Below are 25,494 nucleotides of genomic sequence, written 5' to 3'. Positions count from 1 at the left end.
TTTTGTACTCTTGTAAGTCGTTGTGAGAATATCCTTTAGGCTCCCTGCGAAACAGCAATTCGTACAGACCCGGAGTCCCGCGCGTTTTGAACTCTGCTACGCGCACGATATTTCCTGGTAGAAAGTCTATTTCTTTAGCACCGAGGAACCATTTATTATATTTTCTGTACACTCCGTAGGTCGTGTCATTATTCCGGCTCGTAAACGATATCAGGTATGGTCGGACCATTGCATTAACTTGATGTCCCTTTTTCGGTATTTTTTTCTTGTGCATGGACTCTGTACTTGTTAAGTCCTCTTCTTCTCGATCTGGTTCATACTTTCTCTTCTTTACAGTCGGCATTTCATCTTCAACTTCTGTCTTCACAATGAAGGCTGGTTCTTCCTTGTTTTTAAGTTCGTCGAGGCGACTAGTGATTGGTTTAAATATCTCCTCATTTTCCATCTCACGTGCAAGTCTGGTTCGTCTAGCAAGTAAATATTTTTCGCGAACAGACTGTATAGCTCGATGAAGGTCACTGGCCAGGTCCGACATTGTACTGGCTGAAAACTTATTGCAAGACCTCCTTTTATACTTTTCTATTCGTTCGCAGAAACTTCTTTCTTGTGTTTGGCCAAATCTGAATTTGTTGACGATTGAGATAGTGATGCTTTCAGACTACTTTGAAAAGTCCTCAGATCGTCCCGTCTTTGTGCATTCGAAACTTCGATCATGTCGCGAATGCGAGAATCCGAAGCTTCCACGCGCTGGTCTATGGCTACGAGGTACTCAAGTAATTCCTTTTTCACCCCGTCTATTTTTTGAGCCAGTAGCGAAATGTATTTGCGGATAACGTCGTCATGAGACTTGAGAGCAGTACGTAAGTCTCGACTGCTACGACCGAATTTCGAAACGCTATGACTCATGTTTGGTGATAAACTGATCGAAACCTCGTCTGTACCTGCCCTTATATAGAGGCCAGTCTTTGACTATAACTAGGAATCCGTGTTCTTCTTTCCAACACAAGGAGCACATGTCTTTGAATTCCTGGAATGTCATGTCGGTGTTTACGTGATCATCATAAGCGTGGCGTAAATTAAGTTCGTCCATGCGAAACAAAACTATGACATTTGCGTTGTCTCGTAGGAGATGTTTTGGAATACGACTGTACGTCTGACACAGGTAAACGCAGTCTACCTTGGCGTGTCTGCCCATGGAAAAGTACTCTTGTATTATGCCTTGTTTCTCGCACATTACATCGTCGAAAACAAACACGGAATTGGCTTTTGCTTCGCTTGGAGGTACAACATCGGTATTATCGCTAAACGGAAAATACTCCAGACCATCCACAGATCGTAGAACAGTTGCTAGGCGCTGGTACTTTGGCTGTTGCAACGACTTGGAATACAAGTAAACGTTCTCGAACCGAAGACCATTTGGTTCCTCCAGTAAACTCAGTAAAACACACGTTTTACCGCAGTTGGACGGACCCGCCATTATGCAACGTACGGCAGAAGGCAACAGTAAGCCATGTCGTGATTCACGCGCACTAAATACATCGTCTTGCGTAATGCGCACGGGCAAACACACGTCTTGCTTGACGACCTGCATTGTACTAAAGTAATTGTATAAAATCAAACACATTTATACTTTCTGGTCAGTTGTGCGTAATGACTCGAAGAGGTAAGAACAAAAAACACATCGGCGCAGGACTCGTGAACTCTCTGATAAACAATCTACCATTCGAGCTACACATTCCCGGCTACAGATTTTGCGGCCCCGGCACGAAACTAGCGAAAAGGTTAGCTCGTGGTGACGTGGGCATTAATTCTCTCGACGAAAAGTGCAAGCAGCACGATATCGCATATTCATTAAGCAAGGATCTGGAATCCAGGCACCGGGCCGACGAGATATTGGCACAGGAAGCCGAAGATATAAGTAAATCGTCGAACGCGGGACTGGGAGAGAAAATCGCAGCGTGGGGCGTATCTAAGATCATGAAGGCAAAGACGAAATTAGGACTGGGTGCTCGTCGAACCAGCTACATCAAGTCAAAGACTAACTCACGCAAGACCAAGAAGCGCAAGATCGGTGCAGGCGTGCAAAAAGCCAAGCAAAAACTACAGACTCTCGACAAGAAGATTATAGGAGGATTTCTTACTTTGCTTTTGCCTGCATTGGGTGCTCTCGGAGGCCTTATCGGTGCAACGAGCGGTATAGTGCGGGCAGTCAACACTTCGAAGAATGAGCGCAAGCAGTTAAAAGAAGCACAGCGACACAATGCCAGCATGGAAGCCATTGCCATCGGTAAAAAAAACGGCGCAGGACTGTACTTGCATCCTCACAAGACAGGACGAGGCATGAGAAAGAAACGTGTAAAGAGAAAATCCTAAGTTCCCTACCGAAACGACCGCTCACCAACGTAGATTTAATAAAGTACGCACGCAAACTGAAAATACCAAATTTCCGCGGCGTGTTTATGCGAGACACTTTGACCAGCAAGCCAAAGACACGTGAGTGCGCCATAATTAATTTAGACACGTCGGCGGGTCGCGGCACGCACTGGGTGGCGTACATAAAATCTGGAAAAAAAGCTACTTACTACGACAGTTTTGGAAATTTACGCCCTCCGCCCGAACTGCGACAGTACCTGGGCCGGTCCACTACGTTGTTTTACAATTACGAAACGGAACAGAAGCCTAATCAAACAAACTGCGGACACTTGTGTCTTCGCTTTTTAACAAACAAAAATTAGCTGACAAATAAAAATTGCTACTTAAAGGTTGTGCAGTGATGTTAATTTATTAGTCATGTCGATAACACTTACCCTGACAGGTCACGCATCTGAGCTGCGGGCGGTTCATTTCCCGCCTCTGGATTTAGACGGAGAATGGAGCATCGGACTCGTAGATTTTCAAACGTATAATGCCATACCTAATATCGACGAAGAAAATTGCAAGATCTGCTTCCTGAAAAGTGATGGGACCGCTCATGAAATACGGTTACCTGTTGGCTCTTACGAAATTGACGACATTGCAAATTACATCAGGGATATGTTACCACAGGATGTAGACTTTCAACTGCGTGGAAATCCAAACACTCAAAAAAGCATTCTAACATGCAGTGAAAATGTCGACTTTACGAAACCTGGCACCATAGGTACGATGCTCGGATTCGAATCAAAGGTTTATGATACGGGAAGAACGTACGAATCTACACGCGCAGTAAACATTTTGCCTGTGAATGTCATAAGAATAAACTGTAATTTGGCAAGTGGAACGTATCTCAACGGAAGACTAAGCAACATGCTGCACGAGTTTTCGCCGATGGTCCCGCCAGGATATAAACTGGTCGAAGTACCGCAAAGTATCATTTACGTTCCAGTCGTCGTGAAGTGCGCACACGAAGTCGTCGTCCGAATCGTTGACCAGCGAGGACGATTGGTGAATTTTCAAGACGAAGAAATTACATTACGTCTGCACTTGAAGCGATGGGCATAAAGTTCGTAACACCGAACAGTTATAAAAGAAATCGTATTGGCGTGAACAAGAACAGTTCTCTACCAGACATCGGTGCATTAACACCTGACAACATAAAGTATCTTCTCAGTATTGGACAAGTGCCGAATAAATATGGAAGACGAAATCCTCAACGTGGAAGATCCAGTCATTTTTGATGACAGCATTACGAAAATGGAATTGCACGAGTACCAGCCTTTCCTGCTCGGACCGTACGCACTACCATCGGAAGTACGCATTGCAGTACAGCACCAAGATATTTGTACTTTACCTTCGCAGTCATTTCTACGTATAAGAGGCACGCTTACAAAAGCGGATGGTACGCATCCGACAACGACGTCAATATTCTGCAATGGTATTCTTCACCTAATCGAGCGCATTACTTATGTACTCAATGGTGTCGAGGTAGACCAGACGAGAGATGTAGGCATAACATCTGCTATGAAAAATTACCTTTCGCTCACGCCAAATGAACTGTCTGCTGCAAAGATGGCCGGTTGGGCTCTCGAGGATGAATATAAGCTTCCGGTTTATGCCGAAGGGAAGTTCGAAGTTTGTGTTCCATGCTTCTTGGATTCGCTGAGGACTACAAGCATATAATCATTAATTCGAAACAAGAGCTCGTACTGCTTCTAGCCAACACGAACATTAATGCAATTGTCGCCGCTGCAGAAAACCCTCAAGATGTCTCGCTAACACTACAGTCTATCGAGTGGATGCTGCCCCACATCCAAGTGAGCACCGTTGAACGAGTCAAGATGTTGAAGAACATAGAAAATGGCAAGAATTTCGATGTGCCATTCCGATCCTGGAGCCTGGAAACTTATCCTGGCTTGCCTCATAGTCAGCGTATCAATTGGATAGTAAAGTCCAGCTTCGCTACGGAAAAACCAAGATACATCATCGTTGGGCTTCAGACCGGAAGACAGCTCAATGCAGGAGTAAGTCGCTCTGTATTCGATAACTGTCAAATACGTAATGTAAAAATATTTTTAAACAGCGAAAGTTATCCGTACGTTGACATGAACATGGACTTTGAAAGTGGAAGATTCCTTCTAGCATATCAAATGTATGCCAAGTTTCAGCAAGCTTACTATGGACGGAGACAGTCACCGATACTGAGTCCCGACAGTTTCAAGAACAAGGCACCGTTAATGGTGTTTGACGTTTCCAAACAGGATGATCGAATAAATTCAAACATCATCGACTGTAGGATCGAGATAACGACTAGCGGAAATATTCCACCAAACACCTATGCTTTTTGTCTGATACTTCACGATCGGCTTGCTTCGTACAATTGTCGAGACAAACTTGTGAAAATTCTGACATAAATACTGTTTCGTTTTCGATAATAATTTAGTTACGACCGAGCATTGCTAGCGACAAGATGTACTGCAACCTGCAAGGTTTCCAGAGTCAAAATGGATTCGTGCTCAAGGAAATTAGCGTCACCTCTGGAGACAAGACTCGAACCCGCAGCTTCCGACCTCCGTATCCGTGGAAACTACTAGACGAAAAAAGTAAACGGTCGAACGAATGGCTATGCAAATATTATCACGGACTAGAGTGGGACGAAGGAAAAATTCCGTACCACCAAGTGAAAAACACTATTGAAGATTTACTAGTTCAAAACGAAATAATCTACGTTGCCGGACCCGAACAGAAGAAATGGCTACGAGAACTGTGCGACGTTGGAGCAGCTGAAATCGTAGATATACAGACCGACTACGGCTGTCCTTCCCTGCGCAAGCTTAGTGCAATATACGACATGCAGCCATGTGACAAGTTTGAACGTGTCTCTGCCTGTACAAACTCGCAGCTAATGCAGAAATGGCACACACAATGTTAGTAGGAGCCTGCATATATAAATGGCGTACATACGTACGTGCCTTCAGTTGACGTTCGACCTGCAAGAAGATGTTTACGTTTCATCCTGCTAACGTGTACGTGAGCGCAAGACCTAGCTTCAGCAGTGTCGAGTACAGCTACTGGGATTCCGGATATCTACGTACATATACAGAAACCTGTGATGGAGGTGCTCAGCATTGGCGGTTTGCGCACTTTCCTGTGTCCTACGAACCGACTCAGCAGCTGGTAGCTTGTTGCGAACCTGGCAACTGTGCCGTCTATCACATGAGACCACACACAATCCTTCCTGCTAGCATCGTTGAGGTAGTCGCCTCGTCTACATGTGCAACACCAAACATGAGCGTGTTGCAACCTGTTGCGACCTGTGATGCTTCTACGCAGACGCCCAAACGGTGTGTGCCTCGTCGTCGCAGTTCAGGCAGTGAATCTGTCCCAACTAGCACTGAGCCAAAGCCCAGGCGTAGACGTGGTCACAGACGTCATCGACCATGTCTTGTCGGAGTTGTCAACGTCGCAGAAGATGACCAGCTGGAAACCTGTGTTCCTGATCCTGTGGCCTGCGAACCAGTTGGAACCGGAGTCTACGAACCAGTTGGAACCGGAGTCAACGAACCAGTTGGGACCGGAGACGACGTGTCAGTTCGTGCGGCTTTAAAGACTGTGCTTGTGAAAATGCTTGATTCCTTAACCTAATATGTATTTGTGTAATTTTTATAAATAAATGTGTAAAACTGGAACTCGTGTGTTTTTTATTTCTACAATTTTTAGGTACCTAATAAAAAATTTTTAATACAGACAATATTTTGACTCATGTAGTATACCAGAAGACCACGGGTATATAAGCGAGGTTCAGACGACTGGACCCGCAGTTCACCTCTGGCCGCGGTGCAGTACGGACGTGCTCTCTCCATTAAGTTTCGTGAGATTTAGTTATGTCGACCGGAATAGACTGTTTACCGACAGCAGCGGGGACCTCGATGGCAGCAACGATGATGGAGTCGGAGATCCCGATACCGACTGCAGAGGAGACAACGATACGTGCTGTTCCATCATCAGCTGAAGTTTCACCATCTGCATTCCAGACTTCAATTCATGAAGAGCGTGCATCGCATCAATGCAAATATTGTGACGCATCATTTACTAGAACTTCAAATGCGCGCAGACATGAAAGGAGCAGCTGTCAGAATAATGCTCAAAGAATACTTTTTCAGTGTATAAACTGTAATAAACTAATTTCACGTCTCGACAGCTTACATCATCATTATAAAAAATGCTCCGAGAAAGTTTAGTTCACGTTTAATGAACATGGTTATTGTTTCGACTCATGTGTTGTACCGGCTAATGAGACTATATAAGTGATATGGACTTCAGTCCGTCTCTGGCTGCGGTGATGACTGGATCGGATAGACATTTAAAGTCATGTAAAAGGCTTAGTCCGTACAATAAGAAGACTGTTTCAATCGAGGAATCCAAAAAACTTTAGTAATTTGTCTGTGTATTTTTTTGTACTTGTAGTAGTGTAGTATGTATGTAATAAAAGTTTTTTTAAAAGAACTTGTGGAGTTTTTATTTTCTCAAACCTTACACTTTAGTGATACTTTTTTAAAATTAAAGTTGTTTTTTGGTATCGGTCAGGGATCGAACCAAGGACCTTATTCGATCTATTCAATCAGTATATTTATTGTCAATTTATTTAATGAATTTTGAACATGGTTTATGGCAATTATTTTTTTTACATAAAATTAAACATTATTGCATCGATCGAGGGTCGAACCAAGGACTGGAGCGGATCAAATCGATATGTAAGTTAATGAGTGATTTTTTTGATGAATTTTGGATTTTTTTCGCTTTTCTAGCTACATTATTACATGATTTCAAGATGGCGTCCGAATTTCAAGATGGCGGGGGGCACCTCGGTAATAAATGATTACTGCACTCTAGCGGATAAGAACTAAACTAACATAGCGTCAGCGCACTCTCGCCGACGATACAGCATCAAATACAAGATGGCGGACATGACGTCATACTAGATGACGATATATATGCTTTGAAAAAAAGTGGTGGGAGTCAGTCTGCTAGCACCCACCACGGGGGAAGGATCGGTCGCCATTTTTAATTTTTTTTTTGCCCTCACCGGGTTCGAACCGAGGACTCCGAACTCCGTGTCGTTAATGTATATTTTTTATAAATAATTTATTAAAATTTTATTATTTAAATTTTTTTATAAATTTTAAAAAAAATTTCATTAAAATCGGATAATAAATAAAAAAAGTTAAAGATTGCGACCGTAACGGAAATTTCAGCGGTGACGTCATCATCCAATATGGCGGAAAACACAATGCCGGAATTTTCGAGAACACAATGACGTCATCCAAAATGGCGGATCCAAGATGGCGGATCCAAGATGGCGGATCCAAAATGGCCGCCGGGGTCAAGGTCAAGGTCAAAGGTCAAGGTCACAACCATCCAAGATGGCCGCCGTGACGTCACAATCCAAAATGGCGGACACAGGCACCGGCACCACGTGCCAGCGCCGTGCGCTCGGAACCCCATTCCTATACTACTCAAGTAATTAGCGAGAGACGTGAGAAGACGTAAGTAAGGTGAATAAATTGTATTGGTGTGTGTGGAAGCTCCCTTAACATCTGGCTTTGAAGTTTGTTAATTGAAATTATATTTTTCCCTCTTGCGACTTCAAAATTATAGTTTAGAATTAGCTTTCGGCGTTTTTTTCATGTCACCTTCACTATCTTTATGTTGCATCATTGCGTACTTCCGTGTTTTACACTCGCGTGGACTGGTTTGGAAACGTGTTTTAAATTAAATCATGGTTGTACTTCTTTGTTTTTCTGTAAAGTTAATTTTACTGATCACTTGTGTCTAAACATTTGAGCTGAGGCTAACATTTTGTTCCCTTTCAAGGTGTAGCTCGCAATACTGTGACAACACAGCAGTTTTCTATATGTCGGCGTTGTGGTCAATTTTAACATTCGGCGTTATTGTATTTCGGCGTTGGGGTAATTCGGCGTTGTGGTCGATTTTGACATTCGGCGTTATGGTATTTCGGCGTTGTGGTAACGACCCGCATTGCGCCGTAATGTTAATATACTTGGCATACCTAGAACGATCAAAATTAATAATTCGTATATTCCAGTGTTTGCATTATCTTGCAAATGTAATCTTTGTATTTTTCTTTCTTGCTTTGATACCGCGGTATACTGTGTCTAGTAATTACGTAATTACGTAATTACGTGTCTACATGACTTCATTTATTGTGTATAATCATGAACTTTTTATTGGCATGTCACTTTAAATATTTTCTATGCTTATATGTAACAATGTTATTTCATTATTGCCATGTTTTTCTTGTAGCCTTTGCAATATAAAGTTAGTAAATTTTTTTATCTTCTCTTGAAAAATTCTTTGCAGCCATTATTTAATTATTCTAAAATAATGATAAAATCATCCTACCGTTGTAATGTGTCATTTTTATTTTGAAAAGAATATTTTCTATGAAAGAAATTAATAAAAGGCATAATGTGCTGTGTTTTTATTGCTATTTGTTATTGGTAACTTTAAATGAAGCCCTACAGCTCTGCTCGATAGCCCTTGTCGTCACAGCTCATGTTTGATTTCTACCAGCACCTAGTTTAGGCCCTGGTAGTCTTCCAGTGTAGTTAAACGATATGTTCCAATAATTTTTTATGTGAAAATGCACTAAATTATGAAATTTTATTTATCTATATATATATAAAAATTTAGCTTCCGTATGTATTTGGCCGCAAAACTCGGAAAGTATACGATGGTTTGGATTGAAATTTTTACAGAACATTGCATCTTAACAGAAGAGTGTTTATATGAAATAAAAGTTTGGGAAAATCCACCGGAAAAGTCGGAAAAAAAAGTTTCTATAACTAAATATCATGGTCACCCAACTCGACCATTGTGCCTTGACGTCTATAATTTACACAAATATGTGTATATATAAATATATATATATATATATATATATATATATATATATATATTTCAAGAAAGAATAAAAAACTTTATTTAATTTGAAAGTATATTCTTTCGACTCTATTGATAAAAATACGTTTAAATTAAAAAATACATTTCGTACAATACATTTGAAAATTAAATAATTCTTATCTTATAGCTTATATCTTATATATTGCTATTATAATCTATATCTATAAAAATGTTATGTTGGTTTGTGTACGCTTCAAAAACTCAAAAAGTTCTGCACCGATCGAGCTGAAATTTTACCATTATATACAACCCGCATCAAGGATTGTTTTTATCTACTTTTCACGTCAGCAACATACCCGCAACCGCGAAAATGTAACTGCGCCATTTTATTAATGTGTTTTCTCACCAATAAAAACAAAAAACACAAATTTTCTGTTATGGAAACGTTTCTCCATGCCAAAGGATTTCTCTTAGCAATGGAAAAAACTATGTCAAGTGAAGCGAGCGGGAAATGGCAATATACAATGAGAATGATTTTATTGTGAGGTGCAATAATTAAAAAATGACTAAGCTTACCGGTATGGGACTATATATACAATATGAATGAGGTACTTTAGTGTGATCGTGTCTCGATTGAGCTGCGCCGTTATCCAAATCGTAAGTAGAGGTTATGTTTTGTATGGGTCTATCACCACTTGATGTGGGATTGAATGTAGATGGTTCTAGGCTATTCATTTTTTGAACTCCTTAGACCCTATACATTTTTTTAAATTTTTAATTTAATTAATATGTTCTATCGCCAATAACAACAATTGCATCAATCGTAAGTAGAGGTTATGTTTTGTATGGGTCTATCACCACTTGATGTGGGATTGCATGTAGATGGTTCTAGGCTATTCATTTTTTGAACTCCTTAGAACCTATACCTTTTATTTAAATTTTAAATTTAATTAATATGTTCTACGGAATTTTTAAAATCACTTGATCAGCCAGGGATACCACCACACATACTTAAATTGAAAATATGTGTGCCAATTACCCTCTTGCGGAATATTAATCAGCCAAAACTCTGCAACGGCACGCGACTTTCAGTTAAGAGATTAATTAATAACGTAGTGGAAGAAACGATTTTAACGGGGCCTTTCAAAGGTGAATATGTCCTCATTCCTCGAATACCCATGATCCCGACCGATACACCATTTCAATTTAAAAGATTGCAATTCCCAATTCGATTGGCATTTGCAATCACAATCAATGAAGCTCAAGGTCAATCTTTAGAATTGTGTGGTTTAGATTTAGATGCGGATTGCTTTTTACATGGACAACTGTATGTTGCGTGTTCCCAAGTCGGAAAACCAGATAGTCTTTATATCTACGCATACAGTGGAAAAACAAAAAAAAAATATTCAATCACAATGTACCACAGCGAAACGTGGCAGGGTACAGCTAGTTTAAATATAAAAATTCTGGTATACCTTATGGAAAATTTAAATGCAAACAAAAATAGTTAAAATTATTTTGTAATCTTATTACTAATCATTTTAATATGAAATAGAGTCATACCTGCTCCGAACTCATCTTTGTTAAATCGATGAGTTTAGTTTCATAAGGTACAAATGTCACTGGTTCGAAAGTCAGGTACGTGCTGCTGTCATGTGTCACATCCTGAAACATCACACCAGTAATCATTTATATAATTTTTTCCTATAAAATCGAAACAATTATTATGATTTGATTAATGCACATAGTAAAAGTATCATTATAATTTCTAATATTGTTCAGAAAAAATTATTTTTAGTACAAAAAATAATTTTTTTATTGAAAATAAATAAACTCTGATTTTTACTCTGCGCTAATAAACATCAAAAAATGAAACTCAAAATTTTTTACTTACTGAAAAATTGGCTTTAACCACCATAACTATATTTTCTAGCCGCATTCCGAACTCGTTGGGTCGATAGTATCCAGGCTCTGTTAAAGTTCACAACACAAGTTTTATGATATAAAACGAGTATTTGTTTAGTGTTAAGGAAAATATGGTTACGTATGTACTTTTATTTTTACTTTTATGATAGGTAAACAAAGTAGCATATATCAGAGCTAATTTAAATATCGGAGCTCATAATTTATGCATTAAGATTAAAATATGTAAATGACACCACCATAAATGCATAAATCTAGAGTTATGATGCCAATAAACCTTTACACATACTTTAATTCTACTGAAACATTTATAATATTGATTTTATCCCTTATCCCTTAAATCGACAGTATTAAGATAAATGTTTTGGATTTAAAAGCCATGCATTTGATGAGAGCTTACCTTGAGATCCAAAGAAATGTTCTTGGTATACTGTATTGAAGGCTGAAAATTTAAAGTTTTAATGAGTAACATTATTCACTAAGAATTAACCTTTACAAATTTTGTTTATAAATTACAAGTACAATTTTAATTTGACAGTTTTTCCAATTATGCCATTCATTTTTAGATTATGATAAAATTTAGTTGTATATTACAATAATGACTGCATATCACCTGCGATTACCGCTGTTTTAATACTGTAAGTGTAAAACTGATGGTTACGTATTATAATTTATCCATGTCATAAAAGTACATATAATACATAACCACACTATTAAATTTATTTCGTGTCAGTGTATTTTTACTTTTTTCTTTTATTTTAGAAAAAGACATAGTGTTTATTTATTTGTTAATATACTAGTGTAATATGTCTACTTCCATGTGTAGTTTTACACCAAAAGTAGGTTGATATTCTAAAAACACAATATTGGTGTAAAAATACAGATTTACCAAGTAAACTTTGATTGTTCTGACAGTTTTACACCCACAATGTTTTAATAAAATTTCATTAACATTATGTAACATAACATGGTATGTTGTGGTAATAATATACCAATGGTGTGTGTAATTTTACATAAACAGAAGGCATTTTAAAACACTATAAGCGACTGTCGGTACATTTACTCACTTTTATTCCTGTGCGCCTATCAGGCAAAATTACTTGTGAAAGTTACATCATTTTGAAGTTTGACATTAAATGTAAATTTATATTCTAAAAAAAAACAATATTGGTGTAATAATACACAGTTGCAATGTAAATCAACAATTCTTTTGAAATTCATACACCCAAAGTGAAAAACATTTTCTTGAAATTACATATAAAAGTTTACTAATTTTACATATGTTTAGTGTAATTAAAAAAAACATTTTCAATGTGTGTAATCTTACAAAAATATTTCTAGAAAATCAAATTATAGTACTAAAAGTTTCGGTGAAAAAACACAAAAGTAAATATTTTGTATCAATAACTTTTTCAATTAACACATTTGTATGTATATGTGAAATTACACACACAATAATGTTAAATTAATCAATGATCTATTTTTGGTGAATACACTAAAGTTGTATAGGCATATCCATAATTATGTCATTGTAAAAGTGCATAAATTTGTAACAGTAAATTTACAATGACCAAGGAACTTAAAAAAAATTAAATTCATATTCATGTTAACCAAAACCGACTTAATTTACATTAGGTTACGGAAGTCATATTCCAATTTCTTCCTGATTTCTATTGTGCACGGGGATCGTGGGTTAACGTGCGTGTCTCATAAAAAGAAGGTTAAGAGTTTGATTTTCTGCTAAGTCACTCAGACAAAAAAAGATTAAATTCATTATTATTATAAGATGATAAAAATAAAAATATATCTGAAAAAACACATTGTTCAGTAACAGAAATAAACTACAAAAAATTAAATATTTTTGGAAGTAGTACAAATTAACACGCTGATTGTTAGTGTAAATTTAGTAAATAGTGCAGTATAGTTGTGATAATTTTACAAATGCATGCACTTGTACATTTATATAATGTAGAGAAAAATTCACCAACTCCAACAAACCATATCATATAAAATTTTACACTAAATGTATGTGGCAGTAGAGTCTCCTCCAGTGTTAGTGTGATTTTACACCTACACATTTTAGTGTATTTTCGCTCTTGTTTTTAAGTAACAATTCAATAATTACACTAACATCAGTGAAACTCAATTGCCACATACTTGTGAAATTGTTTAATTTTTTACAGTTTATCTTTGTCACTTCAGTTAACATGGAAGATGGGATATCAGTGTTTTAATAAATAAAACTGTATTCCACACTGCAAGTTCTCATTTAATATCGAAATACGAAATAAATACATTGTGAAGAGTGACACTGTGTGTTAATAGCCCTAAACTAAGAACGAGCTTCAGTAGTAGACGATATTCCCCATGAGTAGGGGGAGTGTAGCCTACTGAACTCGCGCTTATAGTACATCCGATAATTATGGTAAATTAAGGTCATGATTATGGTACACGGGCGGGAATTCGGGATAGATTATAATATGCGGCATGTGCTGCAGGCAGAAATTATAGTATTACATCCTAGCAATACACACATACATACACACCTCCCCTTCCCACCCTTTGTCTAGTTTCAGTTCAACGATCATCAGCTGTCGACGAACATATTGAGTGATGTTACAACCGTCATTTTGATGGCACTAATATCAATTGCAGATGTCCACCATCCATTTACTGTTTCTTTTATTGTCTTTAAATGATCGTCAGCCTTTGTGTGTCTACAAATAACAATTTCACCAAAACTAAGATTCCATTGAACTTTGGATCTTGGTAGCATTCCCTACTAGTCTCACTTCTGGTTAAATATTTTTCAGAATGGAAGCTCAGTAGATGTTGGTAGCAGAGATGGTGGTTCTGGAATTTGGTTTTAGTGTATTTGCAAATGTTTAGATTTTTTGTCTTAAAATTGTTCCTGCCTAATGTTTTGCACAGCTTTTGGGTGGCAATAGTTTTTTATTGTTTTTATTCTGTAAGTTTTGTTGTTAGTTTTAATCATGCCATTAACGATTGTCTCTGAATTTAAAGGACAAGTAGGCTTTTAAATACCAATTGCGTGATATTGCCTGTTAGAATGCCACGGTGGCCATGTTGCGCAAAACATAGCACACAGCCCTCCAAAGTAATGTTCTTGATGAAAGTGATAATTTTAAAATGCTTAACTCTAGTGATGAGTTTTAATCTTTGTGCCAGTAAGATTCTTGTGTTACAAGAATTTATTTCTAATCGTGATTATGACAATTTTGCTGTCACACTACCCAGATGCCAAATCGTTTGCGATATTTGGCAGACGTGGCCAACGTTTGCTATAATTTTATCATCCGCATTTGTCAGAGGTAAAAATTGCCTCATTACAGAATGTGACAGTAGAAATAAATAAATTGTTTGAAATTGTTAATAGCTCGGCAACTGAGTTTTCCATTGTGATTTAATTCCTATAACATCTATGTTCCAAGTTTGTGACCATCTTGCTGCACTGGCATTGCCCACTTCCTACGCTCAAAATCCAGTCCTTGCACCTGTTCCAGGTACTTCTAAATTTAATTTTAACATGGTTCCTAATTGTGCATGTACTATAGTTTCTTTACTTAACCTAGCCAACACAGCCTTTACTACGACAACACAGCCCATGAGTTTGAATCCTCGTGTAATTTAAGTGCACCATCAGGTATGCCTCATGTAATGTATATTAATTAGTATTTGCAGATTGTGTGTTTTCCATTATTTTTTGGAATGGGAAAAACACTTTCCCTAGTGGCAAACACTTACCTTAGTGTCATTCACGGTGGCAACGAAAAAGTAATGGGAAGACCATTAATCCTTGTAGTATAAAAATGAGATAAGAATTTTACTTATTGACTTGGCAATCACAAATTAATGTAAAGACCAACACCTGTTGGCCACGACAAAGGAATAGGCAGAATACTTACCCTTGTTGACCATAATGGGACTGTATGACTTCTAAATCGTGTTGCAACCCTAAGTGGATCTGAATACTGATCACTTCGGTGAAAACCACAAGGTGTTGCGATAACAACTCACTCTTATAACAACCACAAGTATGGGTACGTCATTAACTCTTGTGGTGACCACAACAGGACTGGACAATCACTTGTTTCTGTAGCAATATCTAGGAAATCTCTCGTGGCAACAACATGGGAATGGAATGACAACTTACCCTTGTGGTGGCCCCATTGGGACTAGAAACCTAGTTACCTGAGTGATAACAACATAGAGGTAGGAAAGACCATTATTCTTGTCGTAGCCACAGATATATATATAAAGGCAATTAATCATTATAGCAATCACAAGGGGAGGGAAGGATAACTCTCCCTTGCGGCAACAACAAAGCAATAGAAAGACTTGTCACGCTTGTAGTAGAAAAAAAGGAGATAAAACACAACTAACCTTCATGGAAATCAAAAGGCAAATGGAAGAAAATTCAACCGTGTGGCTACCACAAAGTAATGGGCAGACTGCTTGAATTCATGGAAACTACAAGAAGATGAGAGAACAACTCACACGTATGGCAGCCACCATGAAGTGAGAAATCAATTTACCCTTGTGGCATCTGCATGGGATATGAATATATTTCACCCTTGTGGTGCCTACAAAGCAATGGGAAAATTATTTACTCTCATAGCAATTACAAGAAGATATAAAGACAACTCGTCCTTGGTGCATCCACAAAGTAATGAAAAGACTTCTTGCCCTCGTGGCAACCACAAGGAGATGGTAAGACAACTCATACTTGTGGAAATAAAACGGGAATGAGAAGTCAATTTACCCTCGTGAAGGAGATGAGAATACATTTGACACTTGTGCCGACCACAACAGGGCAGATAGACTGCTTACCCTCGTGCACTCCGAGGAAGGAGCCGATCCCATGCGTGCTTCCGTGACCATAGTCCAACCCCAGTGCGTACAACGGCCTCCTTAGCACCACTTCCAGCTGACCCATGGTGCTACCAGCGGGGAACACTGTGCTGACCAGGTCGATGCAGCCAATCAGGAGCCGTGTGTAGATATCTATCTGCAGCGGAGTGGGTGTACCATAGTGCATTGTCCTGGTCACATCAGTGGTGCAGCCTGTTAACAAAGCATCATTTCTCGTTTACTACTCATCCTCGTATATCCAAAGCCCCAGTTTACTAAAGGGAACAAAATTTTAGTACTAAACATATGTCTCATCGCACTGAACAGAAATGCTGTGTGTTAAATAAATATAATATTTTAACAAAATTGATTTTGCTTTATTTTTTTTTTTACATGAAATCGATGAACACCTTACTTGTCGTTCAGACGGTCAGACCAGAAGTATTGAAACAACAAATCGCGACAAACTCGGCCCATCTTTCACAACCGCTGGTTCAACTGACTCCACATCAACATCAGAATCATCAGAGAGCATATCCACGTCCAGTACCAAACTCTTTCTGCATTCCCGGTCGCTTCTCGCAAGGTAGATGGCTGAGGCTCATTCGAGCATAAATTTCGCACCTCTTTCTGGGACTCGTTTTGCCCCACTAGCTTATTTCTCCTGCACTTTTTGCCTCATTAGATACCTACGACACTTCTCTGCATTTTTAATTGCCTCTTCTCGGGCTAATTGCTTGTTTTCTTTCTTTTCTCCAAATATAACTTGTTTTCGCTTAGGCATTTTGTGATTAATGGCTACAAAACCAAAGTTTGTAACAACTTTATACTAGCACCACTCAGTGCTCACTCACAAATTTAAATCACTCAAATCGGTCTATTACTAAAGGTGTTACAGCTCTCACTGACTTCAATTCGATGCTCCCCACCAACACTCAATATTTCATCACTGCAAATGTTAACCGGGTGAGTCATACATAACGACCACTAGCAAAGTCTGCTCAACTAAGATATATTTATATCAACTCTGTAGCTTTCATAAATTACGAGTTTTATCCTCAGCTGAAGTGGCACCCAACCCGAGATTAAAGAATTCATATTCTTGTCGGAAATTCGTGTACAAATTTTAATAAACAGTATTTTAATTTTTCTTTCGTGAACAAATAAAACATTACGTTCGCCCATGATGACGGAAATGCGTCTACATCAACATCCTAAATTAATTATGTGTGTCCCATTTTGTGAATGTGCGCCTTTTTGTTGAACACAAGTCCTTTTTTTTATCGACTTGTATCCTTTAATTTTTCCAAAGTGCGTATGTTATAAATTCTTTTTATGGTGAATGTATATCCTTTCTTTCAATGTTCGTCGAAAAGTGCGTTCTTTTTGTCGAAAGTGCGTCCAATGGTGCATCTTTTTTATGTGCGTCCTTGTTGTGAATGTGCGTTATTTTTGTCGCATGTATGTACGATGATGCGTCCTTTTTTGAATCTGCGTTGTTTTATTGTGTGTCCTTTTAATTTTTATCAAATATGTTTCCTTTTCGATGAATGTGCCTTTGCTTAGTTATCTACTTATTCTAATTGGTGTGCTTGCAAGAAGTATTACCAAATTCAATAAAAAAACAAATCATAGAAAAATTAAAATACTGGAAATTATATTTCATGAATATTAATTGTAAATTCAAGGCTAGTTTAATAAACATTAAAGGAATTTTAAACGGCTAATATCCTTAAAAATATTTACAGACAATGCTTAGACAGTTGCGATCTACTAGTGAAACAGTTGCAAATACTTACCTGGGTACTGGCCCCCCGAGTCGAGCATGAAGAGCGATGCCCGGGTAACTGCGATGTTAGAATTGTGGTCCGGCTGATAATGTGCCATGGAGGAGTGCGCCCCAAATGCCGAAATGGTGCCAAAGCTGGGACCCACACAGCCTTCCTGGGCCATCCGCAGCTTTGTCACCTCCATGGCCACGGACAGCTCGTCCCAATCCCTCTTCTCATTCTCGATCTGAGCAATAGTAACACAGTGTTCTACCCACATCAGACACATTCCTAATAAATATATCATACATTTATACAATGGCCTGGTTAACTTTGTGGCCTCGAACATCTCATCCAAAGCACTCCGCACTCAGGTTCTTAACCAGAGATGCAGCAACAGAGTTTTCTTACAACCAACACCACAACCCACAACCACCACCACTAACACCTCTTAGCACCAACAACACAGAAACTGAGGGCCTGTTCACCTCCGAGGCCACAGTGAGCTCGTTCCAATTACTCTACTTCATATTGACTGGAGCAGCAGCAACACAGACATTTTACTACCAACACTTTGACGTATTCCCAGGTGCTCCCATGGCTCGCACAGGTCGTTAAGCCACCTCGGCGCCTCACCGGTCGGCGTTTGTGGTCGGTGGTAAGTGTCTCGAACGGGTGTAGGTCGATTTTCATGGAGAACGGAGATCGACTCAAGCCCTAACAGGACCTGCCAGGACGCGCCAGTTGGCCTTCACCTCTCGGCGCGAGCAGTCGTGTGTGACTCGCGGAGTTCGGATAGGCGTTCGTGTGCGGACCGGACAGTCGTGTGCGGACCGGACAGTCGTGTGCGTGCCGGACAGTCGTGTGCGTGCCGACAACGTTTCGAGCTAGTTGTGTGTGTGGTCCAACCACTCCTGCCTGCCACATGGCGACGTCACGACCACTGAGAGAGAGGAGTCTCGTGCTGTAAACTAGCCCACAGCACCACCACTATTAAAGGTTATTTGGCGCCCTCAGACACCACCCAGCCATGCATCAACATCGGCAGGACAACAACTTAACACCCTCAACCACCACTTAACACTAACATACATAGTAAATATGGATTCCATCACCTCCATTTACATGAAAAGCTCTTCCTAACACATATTTTAGTTCTTGATCTGAGCAGCAGCAATATAGTCTTTAAACTACTACTATCACCACACATCCAACAGGCACCACTAAACATTATCTAACAGTCATAACGACTATGGACCTGGTATCATTGGTGGCCAAGGACAGCTCATATTATGCCTCATCTAAATCTCGACCAGAGCAGTAGCAACACATTCTTCTTACCACCACCACACCTCCAACACTAAAGCATAACATACATAGCAACTATGGGCTTAATCACTTCTGTTGTCACAGAGAACTCCTCCCAAAACCTCTTTTCTAGTACTCGACCAAAGCAGCATCAACAGTCTTGTTGCCACTACTACCACAATTCTCATCCTCCCATCCCCAGGAAACACTAAAAGACATAGCAACAACATGCCTGGTCATATCTGTTGCCATTGAGAGTTCATCCAAACTCATATTTTGGTTCCATTCAGAGCAGCAAAAATTCAGTCTTCTTACATCTACAACACTCCTGAGCCAACAACTAAACAATAATATATATATAGCATCTACTAGCATGGTTACCTCAGTAACCAAGGAACACTTTCCTAGCTCCTGTTTTATTCTTCACCTAAGCAACGGCTACATAGTCTTGTGTTCACCAACACACCTCTCAAACCACCACTTAACTCGAATGGACATAGCATCTAAGAGACTGGTAACATTAAGGGCAATGGACAGTTCTTCCAAATTTCTCTTTTAAATCTCGACAGTAGCAGCAGCAACGTAGAGTTTTTACCAATATCACCTCACCCCCTTAGCAACCACTATACATTTACAGATATAGCAATTATGGTCCCAGTCACCTTCGTGTCCACAGAAGGCTCGTCCCAATCCCTCTTTTGGTCCTTAACATGAGCAGCAACACAGACTTCTTACTACCAGAAACACACACCCCTCCATCATAAAACCATAGTAGACATAAAAACTATGAACTTGGACATGTATGTGACCACAGATAGCTCATATAAATCCCACTTATAAATCTTGACCAGAGCAGCAGTAACACAGTCTTCTTGCAAACACCACCAATAAACTTAAGCAGACTTAAGCAACAATGGACATGGACACATCGGTGGCGAAGGACATCTCGTCCCATTATTTTTATCTCGATCGTAGCAGCAGAAACATAAATTTCTTACCACCAAATCCCCCACAACCACCACTAGACACAAAAAGACATAGTAGCTATGTGCCTGGTCACTTCAGTGTACATGGACAGTTCGTCCCAATATAACATAATCTAAATCACGACCTCAGTAGCAGAAACACAGTCAAATTACCACCACCACCACTAAACACTAGAATATATATAGTAACTATCAGCCTTGCCACCTTTTTGTTCACGGACAGCTCGTCTAAGTACTCTTCTGTTCTTGACCTGACCAGTAGCAACACAGTCATATTACTGCCACCACCACTACAAAACCCAAACAGACATAGCAACTATAGGCCTGGTCTCATCAATTGCAATGTACAGCTTGTGTTGTTCAGAGAGCAATAATACAGTCTATTACCCTTTACCACCACTGCCACCATTGCCACCACAACCACCACTAAACACAAACAGATACTGTAACTATCAGCCTGGTCAAATTTTTGTTTACAACTTTTTTGTTGATTTTACTTCTGATTGTGCTTCATTTTGATGATTGAGCTTCCGATTGTGCTTCCTTTTCGTTGATTGAGCTTCCGATTGCGCTTCCTTTTCGTTTATTGTGCTTCCGAATGTGCTTCCTTTTCGTTTATTGTGCTTCCAATTGAGGTTCCGTTTTGTTAATTGTGCTTCCGATTGTGCTTCCTTTTCGTTTATTGTGCTTCCAATTGTGTTTCCTTTTCATTTATTGTGCTTCTTATTGTGCTTCCTTTTCGTTTATTGTGCTTCCTTTTCTTTGATTACACTTCCAGTTGTGCTTCCTTTTATGATTGTCGATCGTTAAGTCTGTACTCAGGATATGGTTGGTCTCATGTTTCGGAAACGTTTGATCTATACAACTGACATTGATCATGACCTGGTTTCGTGGTCCGAGGACACTTGGTCTATATGTATGGCATTTTGCATGAACTAGTCGGATTGTATTCTGAGAATCGAACATTTAAACTTCCATGTTAGGCATAGCGGCTACATATTTAATTCGTTGGACAGGTATTTTGTCTAGTGATAATTTTCGTAGAGTGAATGATTTATAAACTCCACGAACGGTAATAGAAAACAGAATATAAAATTTGTTTCAAGCAATAGTTATCCTTATTACTGGTCGATAATCAAACCATGAACTGAAATTCATCGTACCAATCATAATTTTAATACGTGATTTTTATGAATTTTGGAATTTTCCCTATTTTTTAGGTCAATAAATACAAACTTCCAAGATGGTGGCTTTATCGGCTTATGGCAGGCTGGTAGTAGATGAATTGAAGCTGCTTTTAGGACTTTGAACATGGTTTATTAAATAAGTATTTTTTACAAAAAATTAAAATATTTGCATTGGTCAAGGTTCGAAGCAAGGACCGGAATCCATCAATTCAATCAGTAAATTAATGAGTGGTTTTTTGATGAATTTTGGGAAATTTTACCGAATTTATAGCTAAATAATTACGAATTTCCAAGATGGCATTCAACTTTCAAAATGGCGGCGCCATAGTAATCATAACAGATGAAAACAAGATCATGGCCACCAGCAGACAAAACAATATGGCGTACATGATGACATACTAGCTGACGATATATATATACACTCACACACACACTTTGGCATTACTGGTGGGAGGTAAGTCTGCCGGCAGCTTTCTGGAGGAAGCATATATCGTCTTTTTTTTGACATCACCAAGTTTGAACCAAGGACATAATTTTGTGTTTTAAATAATATTTTATTAAAATTTAATCAATTAATTTTTTTGTAATTTTTAATTTTTTTCAAATTTCTAGCATAAAACTTACGGATTTTCAAGATGGAGGACATGATGTTATACTAGCTGGTGATATCTATATATATTCCTTGGCATTAGTGGTGGGAGGTCTGTTGGTCTGTGGCTTCAGTGGAGGACAGATCTTTCGAATATTTTGACCTCACCGAGTTCGAACTAAGGACACCTTGATGTAAGTGTGTTTTTAAAATATTTTTTTAATAAAATTTGATTAATTCATTTTGTATAAAATTTCAAAAATTTCAAAATTTCTATCATAAAAAATACGGAATTTCAAGATGGCGGCCATAGCATAAATTGCAACTAGGACATCATAATTCAAAATGGCGAAAAGTTCTAGAAAACAAAATAGCTGAATTCAAAATGACAGAAAGTTCGTGAAAACAAAATGGCTGATCCAAGATGGCAGATCCAAAATGGCCGCCGGGGTCAAGGTCAAAGGTCAAGGTTAAAGGTAAAGGTTATCCAAGATGGCCGCTGTGATGTCACAATCCAGGATGGTCACGACTCCGCACCCAGAACCCAGGCGCCGGAGCCCCATTTATACACTACTCACATTGTATATGTTAATGCACTGTACTTTAATTTGCCCGATTTTATTAATACTGTAACTTAAAGATAATAATTAGAACAAACTTACATCATCTTCTAGAGTAGCCAGCATCTGACACAGTGCAACTGCATCCTTCAAGTGACCATTCCTCATAGCTCTGATTTCCACTTCATTCTTTATTGCCTTTTTCAGTAGCACAGGTGATGTGGCAAAATACCTTTTCTCGTTTGGTACCTGGAAAACACGTGTTTCTTACTTCTCAATATCTGACAACAACAATAATTCAAATCAGGTAGTCCTTTTGCATTTTTTGTTTCGTCATAATTTTGTCACTATATAATAATTGAACGTTATTTTCGAGCTGTAAAATGTCGCGCAGGTGGTGATAAACATAAACACTTGTATGACCACATGAATTAAGACCGTCCCTTATAAGTTTACTGCCTATAATTACATGTGGTCAGAAAAAAAGAGAATGAGCCACAGCAAATATTGCTAAAAAAAAAAAAAAAATAGTCCTCGTTGAAACATGTAAGGCTTTGTCAAGTTCAGAATCGACCCTGGTTCTTAAGGCAACGTGAGTTGAAGACTGAGGTGAAATAGAGTAAAGTGGATTCCAGTTCTTACTGTTTGTACAGCAAAGAAGCTGGCGCCACGAGCATAGCTGTAAGCAGAGGGGAACCACACGCGGGAGTAGTTGGTGCCGACTTCAGCCAGAGTGGTCCAGATGTCTTCATAAGGTCTGATTCTGAAACATTAAGAGTAATATCTGTATGTATAAAACTCTCACATGTGACGGAGTGCAGGTATCCTAGGGGTGTAAGCACTACATGCCAACTATAGCTTCCCAGGCTAAAGGAGTACCTCATAATCTAAAAATCCCCAAAACAGGCCCACTATCACTGTGCAGGTTGTATGAGTGTACAGCAATCAGTCTCCAACCAAGAGTCTGCTGTATCTGTGCAGGTAGGTAGGGTGTGAGGTACCAAGTATCTCAATAAAGGCCTACTGTCTCTGTCGAGGCTAAATGAGTGTCAGGAAATTAGAGTTATACTACGGGCCTGTGTACTGTATATGTAAAAGCAGGTAGGGTGTGTGGTAATAAGTATTCAACTACATACCCACTGTCATTGCCTGAAATCCTTTGTTTGGTTATAGCCTTTATTTCTACTTAAAATAAATTATTTATTTTATAAGAAAATTAATGTCCATGAATTCGTATAGGTATTAAAAACAAAACTTGATAATAGTGTAACTACCCTTTAACACACTATATAGTATTAACTGTTTAGTGAATTTTAACCCGATGGGCAGAATTTTAATAAAATTCCTTGTCGAAGACCAGGTCCAAGCCCATGGTTTAGTATTTTTTGAATTTTTTTTTAACTTGTATTGGAGCCATTAAATTATATAGTTTAACCTTCCACTCTACAAATCGAATGATTTTCTTTGATTAAGTATCGAACAGAGGACAGGAGTCGATCGAATAAATCGCTATATTAATTTCATATTTATTTAACGGTTTTTGGCATTTTTTTTCGTATTTCTAGCTAAATAATTACTAATTTCCAATATGGCATTCAAATTTCAAGATAGTGAGCACCACATTAATATGAAATGATTTTTGCACTCTATTGGGTAAAATAACTAACATGGTGTAGTGCACTCTAGCAGACAAAAACAATATGGTGGTCTCCAGCAGAAGAAAACAAGATGGCGGACGTGACATCATACTATCTGGTGATATATGTACCTTTGCATTAATGGTGCGTGGTCAGTCTGTCGATAGCTTCCATGGAGGAAGTATCTGTCATCGTGATTTATGTTTGTCCTCGGCGGGTTCGAACCAAGTAAATAAGTGAATGTTTTATTACACTTTATTAAAATGTGATTCATTATTTTTTTTTATAAATTTTAGATTTTTTCTCATCAAAACCTGATAATAATTACGATTTTTCAAGTAGGTGGTCATGATGCCATAATACAAGATGGCGGAGTGTTTTTATATTAATTTTTTATAAATTAAAATTTCTCCAGATTTTTTAGCATAATAATGACATAATTTCAAGATGGCAGTCGTAACAAAAAGTGCAGCGATCTAGAAATTTAAGATGGTGGCCATAACTAAACTGTAACGATGATGTCATACATGTCCAAGATGGCGGGCCTAATGAAACGTGCAATATTTCCTAGAATCCAAGATGCCCACCTTAACAAATTGTACAATGGTGTTTTTAAATAATATTTTATTAAAATTTAATTAATTTTTTAATGAATTTTAATTTTTTCCCGAATTTCTAGCATAAAAATTACAGATTTTCAAGATGGCAGCTATAACGAAAATTTCAATATTCTAGAATACAATATGGTGGCCATGACATCCTAATTGACAAGGTCATGACCTCGAGGGCTTAGAGTGGCTTGCCCATGGGGAATTTAAACTATTTTGGGGGATTTTCAAGCCATTGGCATTTTTGAGGACTAAAACGAAGTTTTTTCTCAAAACGGGAATTTGTACCTCGAAATAGGGGGAAAAAAAAAAAAAATATTTTTCAAAATTGTTTGGATTTTTGGCAGAATTTGTTTCCAAAAAACTGGAAATTTTGGTGGATTTTGGCGAAATTTGGGCAAATTTGGACTAATGTTTTAGCATTTTTGGCAAATTTTAAGGTCAAGGTCATCCAATATGCCCGCCGTGATGTCACAATCCAATATGGTGGTCGGATCCACGGCTCCACAGCCTGAAGCCTGGGCTAGTAGTATAGTTTAACTCTGGTATTAACCAGTTAGAAATTTTAATGGCTTAATGGCTTCAAATTGTGAGAGTTTAGCATGTAAAAATAATTTTTCTATGTTTATTGGAATAATGGAATCTTTGCTATCAATCATAAAACAAAATCTTAATTGTATTTGTGGTTAGACTGACTGTCGTTAAAGTTTCCCTAT

General features: G+C 38.4%; 1 protein-coding gene across 1 annotated transcript in view; it reads right to left on the bottom strand.

The window, feature by feature from the left end:
- The window catches only part of LOC134536502 (xaa-Pro aminopeptidase ApepP-like), an 87,796-nt gene that overhangs the window by 38,751 nt on the left and 23,551 nt on the right, over positions 1-25,494 (bottom strand). Inside the window, exons 7-13 of the mRNA XM_063376224.1 lie at positions 23,176-23,296; positions 22,636-22,782; positions 17,934-18,150; positions 16,114-16,347; positions 11,663-11,704; positions 11,234-11,310; positions 10,903-11,004 (exon numbers count right to left, since the gene is read on the bottom strand). Of these exons, the coding sequence (XP_063232294.1) occupies positions 10,903-11,004; positions 11,234-11,310; positions 11,663-11,704; positions 16,114-16,347; positions 17,934-18,150; positions 22,636-22,782; positions 23,176-23,296 (940 nt within the window). The remainder of the gene's footprint in view (positions 1-10,902; positions 11,005-11,233; positions 11,311-11,662; positions 11,705-16,113; positions 16,348-17,933; positions 18,151-22,635; positions 22,783-23,175; positions 23,297-25,494) is intronic.

Source organism: Bacillus rossius, chromosome 11 (genome assembly GCF_032445375.1).
Source record: "Bacillus rossius redtenbacheri isolate Brsri chromosome 11, Brsri_v3, whole genome shotgun sequence".
NCBI lineage: Eukaryota > Metazoa > Arthropoda > Insecta > Phasmatodea > Bacillidae > Bacillus > Bacillus rossius.
The sequence above is the reverse complement of the archived record's forward strand: the minus strand, read 5'-3'. Positions and strand labels throughout refer to the sequence as shown.